General features: G+C 36.3%; 1 protein-coding gene across 1 annotated transcript in view; it reads right to left on the reverse strand.

The window, feature by feature from the left end:
• Positions 1 to 15526, reverse strand: part of lig1 (ligase I, DNA, ATP-dependent) — a 71351-nt gene that overhangs the window by 6689 nt on the left and 49136 nt on the right. The window contains exons 21-24 of the mRNA XM_032566364.1: positions 13212 to 13356; positions 12656 to 12738; positions 11454 to 11606; positions 5641 to 5694 (exon numbers count right to left, since the gene is read on the reverse strand). Of these exons, the coding sequence (XP_032422255.1) occupies positions 5641 to 5694; positions 11454 to 11606; positions 12656 to 12738; positions 13212 to 13356 (435 nt within the window). The remainder of the gene's footprint in view (positions 1 to 5640; positions 5695 to 11453; positions 11607 to 12655; positions 12739 to 13211; positions 13357 to 15526) is intronic.

Consider the following 15526-nt stretch of genomic DNA (forward strand, 5'->3'; position numbering starts at 1 on the left):
TAAATGAAATCAGGTGTGGGCTGTTATTCTCTGCAAATTGTATAGGTTGTTTTAGTTGATAGATTTTAGTTTAATGTCTTCCTTTGTCCCTTGAATATTTTTTGGGTTTGGTTAATTTTATATAGTAACTTCTAGATCAAAAACAGCTAAAATTAGCAAATGTCTGGACTTTTCAACCTTATTTTTCCAATTCCGTTTCTCTAAAACAAAAATATGTGCACTGAAATCAAAGGAAGCATGATAAATGTGAGAAAGGCTTTTGTTGCTTGGGGGTTAACCCAGCCTTTCTCTGTGACTTTACAGACTATTACACACACCTTGCTGATTGAACAGTCTTTGATGGTTGACCACGCCTGAGCATGCTAGCATGTATTCCCTGATTTCTACAGAACCAGTCCAGACTGAGTCTACAGAAAAGCTCTTCATTGATGGATTTAAAATAGTTTCTTTACAAGAATCCCATTCATTCACATAGACAAATTTGTATTTTAAACGCCAGGGTCTCCAGTATAATGGGTTCTAGTATAAACAAAACAGAGCAGCACTGAATGAATTGCCTAATTTTTCGTCATATAATTACTTCATAGTCTTGTATGTATGCGTACAACATTAAAATTGGTGGCTTAATTGCTTTTCAGGACATTTTCTGTTTAATTCAAGTGCTTGTATCTATCTACCTCAGACAGTCTGTTGATGCTGTGGGTCAGTTTAGTGCAGAAATCACTTCATTTTGAATGAAAAACCTCATTAAATAGGTCAAGTACTCTATTAGGTGATGTGTGTTCCTCATGCCTTCAGGAATATAATAATTACACTGTACATGAAATTACAAACTTGACATATTAACACAGGGCAGCTGTCTCTGCTGCATACAGCAGTGGTGATGATTTCAATGCATTCATTCAGTGAGTAAAAATTCATTGAATTATTTTGTAATTTAATGTTTGGTCAATATTACAATTTATTTTAAGAAAGGTGAGAGCTAAAAATCAACTATTTTTCATGTAAGTTCTGGTGGATTTTATTAATGTTTTTCTCATTTTTCTCCCTCAGGCCTTTGTATTGTTTTGATTACTTCTGTCTTTCAAACTTTTACTTTACTGAGATTTATTAACAGATATTCTGACTCTTACATTATTTTCTGCATTTTTAAAGTCTTTTTACTAGCCTGTTTTAAGTTTTATTGCAGGCGGGAATTAATTTGTTTCTTCTTTTAAAGAAAAGTGACATAAGCAATTTATATTAATTGCATCATAGTCGAAAACCATGCATCAACAAAATAAATATTCCCAAACAATAACCTTTTTTGTGAATAGCTTAACAAGAAAGCTATTCATAACAAAACGTTATGTGGTTATTCAACCATAAGAATGGTGCAAAGTGCTATTAAACCGATTCATGGAACTTCTTTGAAAAAAGTCCTTTTTTAGAAATGTGGATGCTGGTATTAGTGATGTAGACATCCGTTTGGTGCAACATGTTTAGCATTGTGATGCTATTTTAGGCTTGAAAAGCTTCAATGATAGACTGACATAGTCTGACATTAAGTCCATTAAGCACAACAAGTCTTTTCCAGCGTCCCATCAAATTGCTTTTTGAAGCAAAAAATAATTCCTAGTTGACCAAGAAAAGCGGATTTGTCATCTGTCACTCTTTGTGCATCAGATTTACTGCTGTACCAGAAACACTTGAAAACAGAGGTTCCATTGTGAAACTTTAATATGCAAGAAATAAAAAGTGAATAATCTGTGTAATCAATAGAAATTAAAGCATTTTTAAAATATATTTAAAATGTTTATAAATACTTGTCTGTATAGAGTTCAATAATGACCACATAATAAAGGTTTTATATCAGAATAATGATAAATTTTGCAGACTTTATCAACACTAAAGCAATGAGTAGTTGAAAAGCTCAGTGGGAGCTGTATCCTCCCACTGAGCTAGTGTCTTTCAGATGCACCACTGAAAATATCCCAACCTCCCAACTCACATCCTGGTTTGGACGCTTCAAGTCTTTGAACAGCAGCAGCTAGAAAGGAGCCAGCAGAAACCACTGATGCTCCCCTCCCTTCCCAGAGGAAACTTTTTAAACCAACGCTGCATTCTCAGAGCCACAGCCACCTTTAAGGACCGTCACCATCCGTCTCCCAGCATGCCACCCCCCACTCTCCCTTCCAGCCTTCAGGAAAAAAGACATAGATCAAGCAGATGCTTGTTGTGGCTTCTCCACAACAAGCATCTGCTGCAGGTCCTGCAGGGTGTTAACCAGCTTCTTCCCACAAGCTGTTGGGATGAGGAACAGACTATGTCCATCCCTGCAGGCAGTAAACAAATAAGTGGGGTTTTTTTTTTTATGCATACTTATTTATTTTTTTTACCATAACAGATTGCTTTTACAGTTTTTGTTATATTTTTGATGATCCAGAGGTGAAAATTGTTATTTTTTTTCTAACTAAAACCCTTTAAAATTCTTTAAATCAAAGATATATAAAAACAAGTAAATCTTTTCATATAAAGAAATGGAAAACTCCCACTTCTTCAGTCTGAAAAAAGCATGTTGTTTGATGTAATTTGTTTTGAGTTGTTATTTTTGTTATTTTTAATGTTGGAGTTCTCAAAAAATTACTACATTCCTTTAATATTACAACTTTATTATCATATTATTTTAACTTTATTGCTATATGACTTTATTCTTCCATTACTACAACTGTATTCTTGTAGTATTATGACTTTATTTTTGGAAAAAATAAAAAACCTTAGCCAAGCCCTGATATTTTGTTGTAAATTTGACCTGAATTCAAAGTCGAAATAAATAGAAGCTGTAAAACACGGTTGACAAGCAAAATGGCGGCTTTGAGCGTGCTTACCTTAGGGATAGATGACATGGCTGAAAAACTTCAGCAGCTCTCGTATTAATGCGAAATAGCAGGAAAACACTAATCAGTTAAGGAAACTTAGACCGGCCACTTAAAAGCTATTTGGTTTGTCTCTAATCAGCGTATATCTGTAATTTCTGTGACTAACTTCTAGGAATACATAAACATCACTATCAATGATTTAATTCATCTGATTAATAAGGAAAGAAGAAAACTAAATAAGCAGCAACTTTTTTAACATTCAAAATAGTTTTAGATTGAAGCAATTTTAGAAATAAAATTATTAGTATAACATTTTACAATAATCAATAGTTTTAGTACTAAATGTTAAAGTACTGAGTATTAAAAGTCTAATTGAACATGAATGTGTTGATTGTTTAATTTTATTCTAAATAAAACTACACATTTAATACAAAAAATATAAAGATGACTTGTAAAAGGGACACTACATTTTTTAAACCACAAACAATAGTTGAAATGTTCAGTCAGCAAAACAATGTAAAAACTCTAAAGCAATTCTTTATATAACTCTGAAGAGGATAATATTTGTTAGAAAAATATCCAATCCATTCAAATCAAGCTTTTTAACAAGCGAAACAGGAAACTGGGGCTAGCACAAAGCAACCTGCTTCACTTTTATTCCATTGTTATTGGTTAAAAAGCCTCCAAGTGAATCAAAAATCAGCATCTGAGCAGTGAAACGAGGGTTTAGGCTAGCCCTCATTCTAACACAGCACCTCACCACTCAGAGCCGTGTAAACAAGCCAATTGTCTCCCTGCCGAGAGTCCTATTGGCCTGCAGCGTCGCTGCAACAAGAACAGCACGGCCACACCGCCGGCTCGCTTTAATTCACCATCCATCACTTTCATTACAAACCTCTACAGTGTAGGCTTTATCGGCTCCAGGAATAAAAGAAAAAGTTTTAAACCTCATTCTCAGTCGCTACTTCTGTGAGACTGTTTACACAACAGATACTTAAATCTCTAATGTTTAAATGATTACTTTGTCGATGTAAAATAAATAAAAAATGTTGTACATTAACGTATATTTAGAAATGTTGTTTCGAATTCGACAAATTGCTCCATTCTCTGCTGAAACAGCGGCTCTAAAATGAGCCGATGAAGTCAAATGAAGTCGGGCTCTCTCAACAGCTATCATTTTCAGAGAGCGGTTGACAACTGCTTAAAATGCTGCTGCTCCGCTGCTCTGGAACAAACCTCTTCTAATGTAAATTGAAAAAGCAATTCATTACCCAAAGTCAGAAAACGCCCCCACAGTTTCTCTCAACGCTGCATTTTTTTTTTTTAAAAGGTGAAGCAGCAGTTATTCATGGATTTCCACATTTGCAAACCAACTGGATATATTTCTGTGTTTAGCTCTGCCTCTTCTAAGGATAAAGCCACTGAAAGAGTTATTGCGTGCATTAGTGATAAGTACTTTGCTTGGTTTTGCAGACTGTAGCCCGGCTCAAGGTTTCTGTGTTTGGTAATGTGAGCTTCCTGGAAAGAGCCTCTGATGAAAGTATTGCATCTGATAATGAGGTGTATGTACTCTTTGTTGTTGCCTCTTTCCTGCACAAAGCTACTGGGGTAGTTAATACATCCATTCACTATTTGCTTTTTCTTCCCCACAGAACAGTCTTTCTCAAACTGTGGTCCCCAGAAGCCCCCTACTGGTCCGCAAGGTATTGCAAGTAATTACTATTCATTTGCCTTGGCTTCAGCTCAAAATGCGACGCATACAGCTAGCTTACCAAAGGACTGCGTTTAGAAATAATAATGGATAAGTGGTTTAAAACCAGGTCACTCAAAAGAAAAACCAAAGATACCGCTGGCTTATATGATCGGAGGAAGCCAAGAGTTTTGATAAGTTATTCATGAATGATTTGATTCTTTTGAACGGGTCTATAATAGCGTCTCAATTGGTGAGAACAGTCATTTGTTTAACGACTTTTCTTGCTTATAATGCTCTGCTTGCGTGCCAACAGTTATTACTATTTTGAATTAATCAGAAAATACAACAGATAGAAACGTGTGGATAATTTTTATATTTACTTGTTAAGAAGAGGATTTTTATTTCTGCCAAAGCAACTATTTTTCTTTTATTATGCTTCTAAATTACAAACAGCCCTAAAATGTTACTAATTCATACAACACTTGGTAGTAAAGAACAACTTCTTTTTTTATGTGTTTGAGATAATTAGAAAGCTTAAAATCCACTTTTTCAGAATATGCAAATAACTCAAAACACAGAGTGCCACCCTTATGAAGATAAACAAAGGAGACAAAAATAACTGAGTTAAGACACTAATATTTTCATGTCAGATTGTATATACTGTTGTGTTATTGAGGGGGAATCTTGAGTTAGGTGGTCTGTGTTTGTTTAGTGGGTTAAGCCTGAAGAGGTTTGAGAGAAACAGCCATGTTTTCTCCTGGGTAAGTGATTTAGTGTGTAGCTATGTTTCTTCACTTTTAATGCCATTCAGGTGAAATTCAAGCACATTTTCTCAGCAAATACTCCAATTAACGATCAACTGATTACTAAATTAGTTGACGATTATTCCAAAAATCGATTAATCACGATTAATTGTTTTAACCCTACATTGAATGATTTCAATGAGTTCTCTCCAAGCATCTGTGTTAAGGAGGATGATTTCGATTGTAAAAGAACAATGTATCAAAACAATAAAAGGTAAAGCAGTCCTGAAACTTGGATTATTTTAGCCCAGCTTTTCACTTCAACACTCATGCAGCTCTACTTCACCTTTAAAAACTTGTAATGCTGCTCCAGATCTTCATCCTTAAAGCCTGTCCCGATCTGCAAAGAGATGAGAAGAGATAAGAGAGGCGCGCACTCATATACACACACATTCCCTCGTGGGGCGACAGCAGACATTTGGCAGCAGGAGGCAGAACACAGAAAGGCGAGCAAATCCCCCCACAACTCGAGCATCTTGTCTGCCTGATTCGCCTAAAGTGTCATGTCGCCTCTCAAAGGATTTGAACTCGCCGAGACACCAGTAAACACCTAAAAGGATGACACACGCTGTGGGAAAGGGGGAAAAAATGTAGGCATATCATGAAAATTTAGCATTTAGTCACCGGGAGATATATTCTGCAAGTGACCGTGAGAAGTTTAACTGTACAAGAGCGAGGCAGCATTCAAGGTTTAGAGGTGTTTAATTCAGCTGTGGGACCTTTATGCATTATTTATCTGTTCTCCTAGCGAGCCAGCTGTGGTACAGTTTGTTAGGAGTGAGAACCCAACACCTCTTTCACTGAGCCAATTATAGTGACTTGTTTGTTTAGTTGGACTGATAATCAAATTCCTCCAGCAGCTTAATCCAATCAATAGTGCTGTTTGACTGTGAGATAACATTACAGAGGCCTACAGGCGTTAAAAATGTGTTTGTAGAAAATGGCTGCAGTTTGACGATAGAGGAAGATATCTTTACCATGAAAGAATAATTTTAGGAATTCAAAGACGTTTTTCATCCATCCATCCATCCATCCATCTATCCATCCATACATCGAGAGGACCCACGCATGCACAGGGAGAACATGCAAACTCCATGCAGAAAGACTCCGGGCCGGGAATCAAACTGCAGCCCAAGTTTTTAATGTCAATTAAAACCTTTTTTCAATTCAATACGTTGAAAAAAGGTTGTTGTATCAACCTCCCACACCTCTCAGGTCTTCTGGTTCTAGTCTACTTTGCATCTCAAGAACCAGAACCAAACATAAAGAAGCAGCATTTAGCTGCTATGAACCACAGATCTGGAACTTCCAGAAAACTGCAAAACAGCTGAAACGCTGAGTTCCTTTAAATCAAGACTACAAAGCTTTGTTTAGAGCTGCTCTTGAATCGTAATAAATGCAACATTAACAAACATATTTGACGAGTATTTATGGTGATCTGTTACTGGTTTTCACAATTGTTGGCTCTATTATTTCTTTATCATGTTTCTATGTTGTTCTGATTTAAAGCACTTTGTTCTGCCTAATTGCTGAAATGTGCTATAGAAACAAACTTGGTTGATGGAATTATTCACATTTACCAGACATATAAAAGGAATTAAAAATGACATTTCTTACCATCCCCCAGTGATAAGACATTCCTGACACAAAATAACTGTAAAGTGAACAAACAGACCTATTGTCACACTAACTCTCAATTTAAATGATTTACAAAACTAAATTAAAGTAACTAATTCATAAAATAAACAAAACTAAAATAAACATAAGACGTTTCTTCTAAAACCTTAGGTCTCAACACGGGAATGGTGATGTTTGATACACATTTTTGTTATTGAATTCAATTAATTCCTTTGTCATTGTCATGAAAAATTATTCATATTATTATTAGAATATATAAAGTGCAAAAGAATTCCTCCTTCAAGTCTCATAAACACCAACTATAAAATTATCACCATATACTCAATAATATCCAATAAAAAGCTAATATTAAACCGCAACAGTGATACTGCACCAAACTTTTTTTCACAGAAAGCCTGTCTTGCAATCAGAATCTTTTAGAAATGGAAATCTGAAGTGAGTCTGAAAATCTTAAAATGATCTATAACTGGAAAATACAACAAATTTCACACTTTTCCAGGACTGCGAGGAATCCTCAGAATTTCAGTCTCCCTCCTTCACAAGTATAAACCATGTGATAAAGGGTCGTTTTTCCTTTTATTCTTCTGATTTCATGCTGTGCCAAACGTTGTAGGGCTCATGTCTTTCTTGTGTAGAATTCACTTCTGCACCAAAATGTTTTTTTGTATTTTTCGTCAAAAACCAGTAAAAAGGTCTGTAGCTCTGAGTCATCCATGCCTGTTAGGCAAGCAGGCAACAAATGATACAACAAAATCAGAATATTGTATTTTAACTTTTTATATTTCAACTCGGTAAACTAGAATTTGACGGTTCACACTGCGAACAAATAAGTTTTAGATTTACATACAGATGTGGAAAAAAGTCCAAAGGGAACAAACAAAATAAGATTTCACCAAGGTGTCTTTGCAAAGCTAACATCACCTGAATCTAAAAGTCCAACTATAAAACTGTGTGCAGCTTTTTACAATAATTTTCACACTGGCTCTGAATGTTGTGGCAAAGACATTTCACTAGGACATGAGCATAAATGTGATCTGCAGGGGAAAAAGAAACAGTGAGTCAAACGCTAACGTACGATCCTCTGGTTTCTTTTGTTCTGCCTCTGCTTCACGCCCAGCGTTGTGGGAGCGAGAGGATGATGAAATGCTGCACACACAGGAGCGCTGGATGCTGCAGTCACACAGCATCAGCTCACAGCCACTGCTGGGTTGCAGCAAAGCAACACAGATAAATGGCATATTTACACAAGTTCAGCTGAATGTTTCTGTCGTTCAGTTCATGTGTCCTGCAGAACGCATCCTTCCTGATTTGAATCCACACAACCGTCTCAGTGAGATATTCAGACGCCATGCCACCATTTCTCTTTTGTTTTATAAATATAATTACAGATAAAAGTACTAAACTGCAGTCAATACTCTGCCTTAGGTCATCCTCTGTAAAAATGATTTGCTTACATAACAGTTTTTATGAATATACGGAACCATACATGGGTTGGATTTTCTGTTTGGATCATTTTCACTGACTTTTTTGTATTTACAAAACAACACTGGTTTAAAAACTATTTGAAAATTTAAAAAAGGGAGGCAAGGGACTATGCAACGAAATATTATTAAATCGCGTCTAAATCTTTTGGCAATTACCCAAAAAAATCAAAACCTAATGCAAACCAATCATGAGGATAGAAGTGCAAAAAAATTTGATTATATAGAAAAATCAACATTTCTAGTCCTGTGAATCCTAAATCAACTCCAAATGCTCCAAAATCGATTTTAAAATACATTTAAGTCTTTGCCACTTTGTTACTCCTATTTGCAAGTATTCTGCATGTCGCATTACTCGTCCAATCACCCACAATGGAAGGCTGTTTCGCCCACTGTACGCATTTTGAATAACTCTTTGATATTTTTTTTATTTTAAAAAAAGTCAGACACCTAGGCTGACCTACTACTGTTAATTTAAGTTATATATTTTTATGAACAAAATTATTTTTGTTAAAATATAAACTGAAAGAATTTGAAACAGCATAGAAGCTTATAGAATAGTTCTAAATAAATGATATATTTGTTTATAATATCTTCTTCTCCAGTCATACGATTTAAACAGACTCTCCAGACTGAATAGAAAAATTGGCTTCTGAAACTAAAATCGTTTCTGGATCAAATCGTGACCCTAAAAATCTGAATCAAATCACTAGATACTGGAAGTGTCGTATCTTTATATGGACATGTTTTAATTAAAGAACACCAACAATGATAGATTCTTTATGATCATGTTAACCCCACATTTATTTAAATGTATCATGAATACATTTACACTGAACAGAATACAGAAAAGGGGAAAATTACACCCAAACTTTTGACATGGAATAATTTTTATTTTACAAAACATTTCAAGCTAAGGTTATGGAGGAATCTTCTTCATGTCTAGCTGAGGGGTAACGATGTGTCACACTGGTTAACATATGCAATAATAAATAAGATGACTTTGCAACTCCAGAATCTGGTGCAGTGCTACCACTTTGTCTCTGCGACCAGCTGGATGTAGGATTTAAGATTAAAGAATTGAAAACAAATCAGTTAAAACTACTGAGTTGTTCTGTTATTGTTTTGAAAAATAAAAATTTGTGAAGATGTCAAACACACTTTTTAATGTCACTGATTTTCATGGGCCATGCTGGCTTGAAGGCAGCTTACAGGGAGAACATTTTGTTAAAGAGGCTTATTTTATCACTTTGTTTTCACCTGCAGTTATTATTAGGAACATGGGAGGGAAATCTCTGCAAGACAGACAGTGTAAAGGTCGAGGACATGTGCAGCTCCTCTGTAGTACTGCTTGCATTTAAGAGTAAAAAACAGCTTAATAATAAAAACATGAGATACGTTAAAATATTGCGTTGACTTTAGATGCTATGTCTTGTCAGATCAGACTTCGGCGGGATTTTTCCTAATACCAAATAAACAAGGTGGCATCAAATAAAAAAATTCATCTTCTGCACCATAATCTAGTTCTTATAGCCTGAATTACAAATAGTATTACAAACAATATTAAGGTTTAAAAAGATGTTTGTGCTTTATTTAGGCCCAACTATAGTTGCTTGCGCTTCAACTGCAGCAGGTAAAATTATGTCTAGGAATTTAAATCCAATCAAAACAAAGATTACTCTAAGCTACAGTTGTCTTACAAGCATCTGTCTTACATTTCAAAAAGATTTGCAAACTAACAAGATACTAAAGGATTTTAGACTGTACTGAAAATGTACCCAAGAGAGATGGAGATAGAGACATAAAGATAAAGTTATGAATAAATAAAGCAATGTTTCCTAAATAAAACACAGATTTTTGTAGACTGCATGTATAATTTCCCCACATCTGTTTTAAGATGTGGCTGTGAATAAAGTGATGCACTGGGTATTTAAAAAAAAATAAGAATTAAGTTTTAACAGCAAGTTAATAACTAAATTGAAAGCTGGGCCTTCATAGAGCTAAAATATGTGCAAAAATCATTACAGAAATGCATGTATATAAAAAACTAACAGAAAGGTGACTGAAGACGTTAAGGTTATGACTAAATCAACTTTGCACAATTGGCACTGGGAGCTTGGAAAGCAATATTCATGTCAAAAAAAATCTTCAAATATGTAGAACTTCAAAGAATTAGGTTTCTATATATAAACTTGAGCATTAATTGGACAATTTAAAACAATGAAACAGTGTGATTTTAATATCATATAGCCAGGTTTTGGTTTGCTGAGGTGCTTCAGTCAAAAGAGGAATGTTGTGGTGCCAATACAGTTCTGCTACAATTGCAGCGAACTAAATCTTTTTCTCTTTTCTTTAGGGATAAAAATATTAAGAAAATAATTTTAAAAAATTGAGATGGGGGAAGTTAGAGGACAGAGTAGAGAACAAACTGTGCAACTTGCTTAAGCTCTTTATATCTTAAACACTGAAGTGATTATGCGAGCTTCACAACAAGCTTATCACTTATTTTGAGAGTCACTTACTCTCAAGAAACAAAGACTTTCTTCCAGCCAAGACTTAAGAGGAAGACCAACTCTTAGAAGAACACTATGTGGAAAAAGTACCCAGAAAGAAAGAAATACACTCTACAGAAATATTGCACATGTGAAGCACAAAACCCTTGGGTATCATAACGCAATTTCTTGTCTAAGATAAGTTTGATCCAAAAGTTGCTTGCACTACAAATGCAATTTTTAATCCAATCATTCCACCTCCCACACTTTTCATGTGGGGGTGAAAGCTAAAGACGCGAGCTTCGGCTGCTTCCTGAAAATGCTTCAGAAGTCTTCAGTGTCTGTGAGGAATGCAAGACCATCTCAACAAACTGATTTTTAATTGTTCTTTATGTAACAAATCTGAATTGGCATGTTTATAAAGCCTCTAAATTTGACGCAGCTAGTTAACTGGTTTCCTGCTCCCTTGATGAAACATAAAAATTTACCTTGCAGACTGACTGAAACTCCTCATTGTCTTCATCATAGCAGGCCAGCAGGAAGCCACCGTATGTGCCTGTTCTTTTTCCCTTTCCAAGGTAGGCACCGATCACGCAGAGGTCCACTGTGTCGCCCACACCGTCCAGGTAGTCCTTCTTTAACTGGAAGGGAGAAAAAACTCTGAGTTAAAGAGATATTATTTACCAAAAACCAAATTTAAAAATATACTTATGACCCTTAACATTACCTGTTAAGGATTAAATGTATTTTCTTAATTTGACATGCATAAAAATCAAAAGTTTCAACAAATACTTTGAAAGGCTATTTGTAGTCAAAACCAGGAAATTCTAGCTTCAGAGTCAGAAAAATCAACTAAAACGCCCGACAAAGTCGAACTTTGAGATCCACTTTAAATTGATCATGTAAAAAGGAAATATGAATAGTTAAACTGCACTTGAAATCCTTTGTTTTTAATCCTTTTTATGGAAAATTGACATCAACTATCTGTGATATTTTGCTGCTGAATATGTATTTAAGAATAAATATCACAGAGCAACTCTTTAGGGGAAATAGATCCAGTCTGTGACAAATAATCTAGAACGGCAGATAATTATTCATAGCCATTGAGTATTCTATCAATTGTTCTGGTGATTAATTGGACTAAAAAAATGTCGTGCAATACAAAAATCCTTCCTACCAGACTACTGTGTGCTGAATAGTTTAACAGTATTTATTACAAAATACTTCATGACGCTTTGATAACTTGCCTTGAGGGTTTTTAGTAATTGAGGTACCAGGATTATTTGAGGATTCATTTAAGCCCTAAAATAATCAAGATTTCAATGCTGACCTAAGTAATCTTGTTCGTTTTAGATAAGTGCTCCAATCCAGTCCTAGAGGGATACCATTTTTATTCTGCAACACACCTGATGCTGTCAGTTGAAGAAGGGAATCATCTAAAGGTTGAAGGGTCATTCTAGGGCACCTCCATCTTATTCAAACTAAAACCAGAGCTGCTATGTTTAAACTTTGCACAACTATTTCTGTAGCAGCATCCATTTGAATTTCAGGACGCAGAATTTCCCAGCAAAATGTTTACTTTATAAGAAAAGCAGTGCTGCTCACTCTACCTGTATAATAAAAACAGATTATTTCCCAGTACACTCATACACACGCACGCGCACGCCCGCGCCAGCACACACACACAGACCTTGAGCCAATTGTGAGAACGCTTGGCAATCTCATAGGTCGCGTCCTTCTCCAGAGTCTTCACCATCAGGCCCTCGCAGGAGTCTGCACAAACAAACACATTAATGCACCAAAACACGAGTCTGGACGTGCAGAAAGGAAATTAAGAGATTATCTGTTGGATATACGGAGTGTCTTTGTGTTGGTGGGTCTCAAAGGGAAACAAACGGGTTTTGGGAAACAAAGAGGCCGTGGACAAGGACGGGGACATAACTCATATGCACAAGGAAAACACATCCTTTATACGTCAGAATCACACACACACACAACACAAAATAAATCCATTATACAACCCACAAGTTCTGGCGCTGCTTTGGATACACTCACACAGACAGTTTACACGTTAAGGCAGCTGAGAAAGACACAAATAAAATGAAACTTTTACTCAAAGCACCCACACACAAAGAGATTCAGGGGAGCCAACAAACAGGAAGATGACACAAACTGGAAGATGACACAAACAGGAATGACAAAAGGAAGGAAAACGAGAAGAAAAAGTTTGCCTCTGTTTCACAGACCTCGGACGGACTGCTCCAGGAACTCCGCGATGGCGTCAGTGTCGTGAGAATCGATGGAACGGGCGAACAGAAACTCTCCCTCCACCTCTGTGAAGCTCTCTCTTAGCAGCTCCCGACGCCGACACAGCGGCTGTCGCACCAGGGACTGAGCGAAGAGACGGAAACACAAACATCATTAGAAAATGGCAAAACCGCATCATTACAACCGTTTCCTCCTGATAGCTCGAAGGCTCGCAATGACAAGGATGAAATACCATCAACTATCTGCCCACACACGTATAAACAAGCACTTTCTCAGAATACAGTCTTGGATGCACCAGCTTTGGGCACACATACAAACACCCACGCCCCCATGTAAGCATACAAACATGCACAACACAGTTTATTTATTTTTCTTCCTTTTTTCTATATATTCAGTTTTGAATGCGTTTCCCATTTTGGGTTGATGAAAAATTAACTAAATGGTGACAAATGCTCTTAAATATGACAAATCTGTCAGAACTTGGCTAGGTTGGGAAGTGTACAGACAGCAGCCAAGACACTAAAAGTAAACAGATGTGGATTTTTATTATACATGACATCAACACATCTGCCTTCTTCATGCTGTTCTGCTTCTTATTCCTGATAGCCCAAAACATAAATCTGACTAAAATTAAATATGTCTGAACACGGGTAGCCATTTAGGTTTAATGCTTTTTGTACTGAGTGCCATATAAAAGCGTTACTTCTAGTGAAGATGTGGAAAAACACATAAAAATTAGTTTGGATTTTATTGCAGTAGAATAAAGAACATTTGAACTGATTAATAAATGGACCTGAACTATTTTTTTATTATTATTTACTCTTGCAATGTTGGGCTGAACAATATTTGGGATTTTTTTAATAAGCCACTGCCTTGTATAATGCTGGGGAATAAATGTGGTGCAAGCCCACTTCTGTTAGATACTCATCAAAATGGAAGACACTAGAAATCCAAGTCAAATTTATCTGTAAAGCGCATTTGAAAAGAAAATGAGATGTTTTAGGGCCTCTTGTCACTTTTAATCCAAATAAGCTGCTGCTGTTCACTCCCCCCCAACTCAACGTTTACACTCGCACAAGACAATGGCTGCAAACAGATGCGCAATAATACAGCTATACTGCTTTGAAAAGCATTAGTAGAGCCTCCTGCACAATAAATAAGAATGCAGCAAGTGGTTTCTAGATGGTAACACTTGTCCTTTCCAGCAGTTGGCAGTGTGCAGTGCCTGTGGATTGTGATGTAACAATTGTTTTTTGTTTTCTTTTAAATATTTTTTTCTCCGAAGAGTTTTTGCGGCGCTAGTGGCTCGTACTTTTTCCACAGTAGGCAGACAGGAAGGAGGGTGAGGAGAGGGGGGAAGACATGTGGCAAAGGTCGTCGGGACCGGGAGTCGAACCCGCGACGTCCGCGACGAGGACTAAGGCCTCCAAACGTGGGGCGTGCTAACCCCCTGCGCCACCACAGCACGCCCCGTGATGTAACAATTGTGATGTTTTTGGAAATGGTTTATTTTCCAAACACCAAAAAAACATTAACTAAACAGCTAAGTGTTTTTTTAAGCATTTTGGCAGTTTTTAGAAGCAGTTGAGACCCAAATGGAAGTACAAATGTAAATTTTGCATAATAGGTGCCCTTCAGCTGGAAGAAACTTTTGCAAAACCGAGCTGATCTGTGTACTATACTTAAAATTATTCCCAAATTGATTGCATGCATTATGCACTATCTGATCTGAATAAAATTACCTCTGTTTTGCTTTTATTGGTGCTGGAAAAAAAAATTCTGTGCCATTCAAGCCTTGACATCTTCAATTAAAGTTTTCACGAGTCTGGAAATAACAGAGAAAGTTCCACTCGTCTAAACCTGGCTTGATCTAAAGGTAAAGCAATAATGAAGTTTAAAACAACTGGAAGTGTCACAAACAAGGCCAGCTGGGGACCTAAAGTTATATAAAGATCAGTTGAAGATCTCCAAAACAAACACTTTCAAAGGTGCAGAAATGTGTGAAGTATATTAAGGTCACCAAGTCTCACCAACAACCATTAGACCACCTAAATGCCAAAGGGTTGTTGACGAGGCATGTGGGAACAAAAAAAACCAAAAAAAAACCCTTTCAGTCCTACTAAATGGTCAAATATCTGTCTTTGTGTACATCAAATTCGTTAAAAGCTACAGGAGAAATGCCCTCCTGTTGGCTAATAGCTGTACAATATTTTAACATAAAAGGAGCTAATTAGCATCTCACCAGTGACTGTAAAAATCAATTATTTAAGGTTGAATTTTTTCCCACTGAATA

Source organism: Xiphophorus hellerii, chromosome 6, assembly GCF_003331165.1.
Source record: "Xiphophorus hellerii strain 12219 chromosome 6, Xiphophorus_hellerii-4.1, whole genome shotgun sequence".
NCBI lineage: Eukaryota > Metazoa > Chordata > Actinopteri > Cyprinodontiformes > Poeciliidae > Xiphophorus > Xiphophorus hellerii.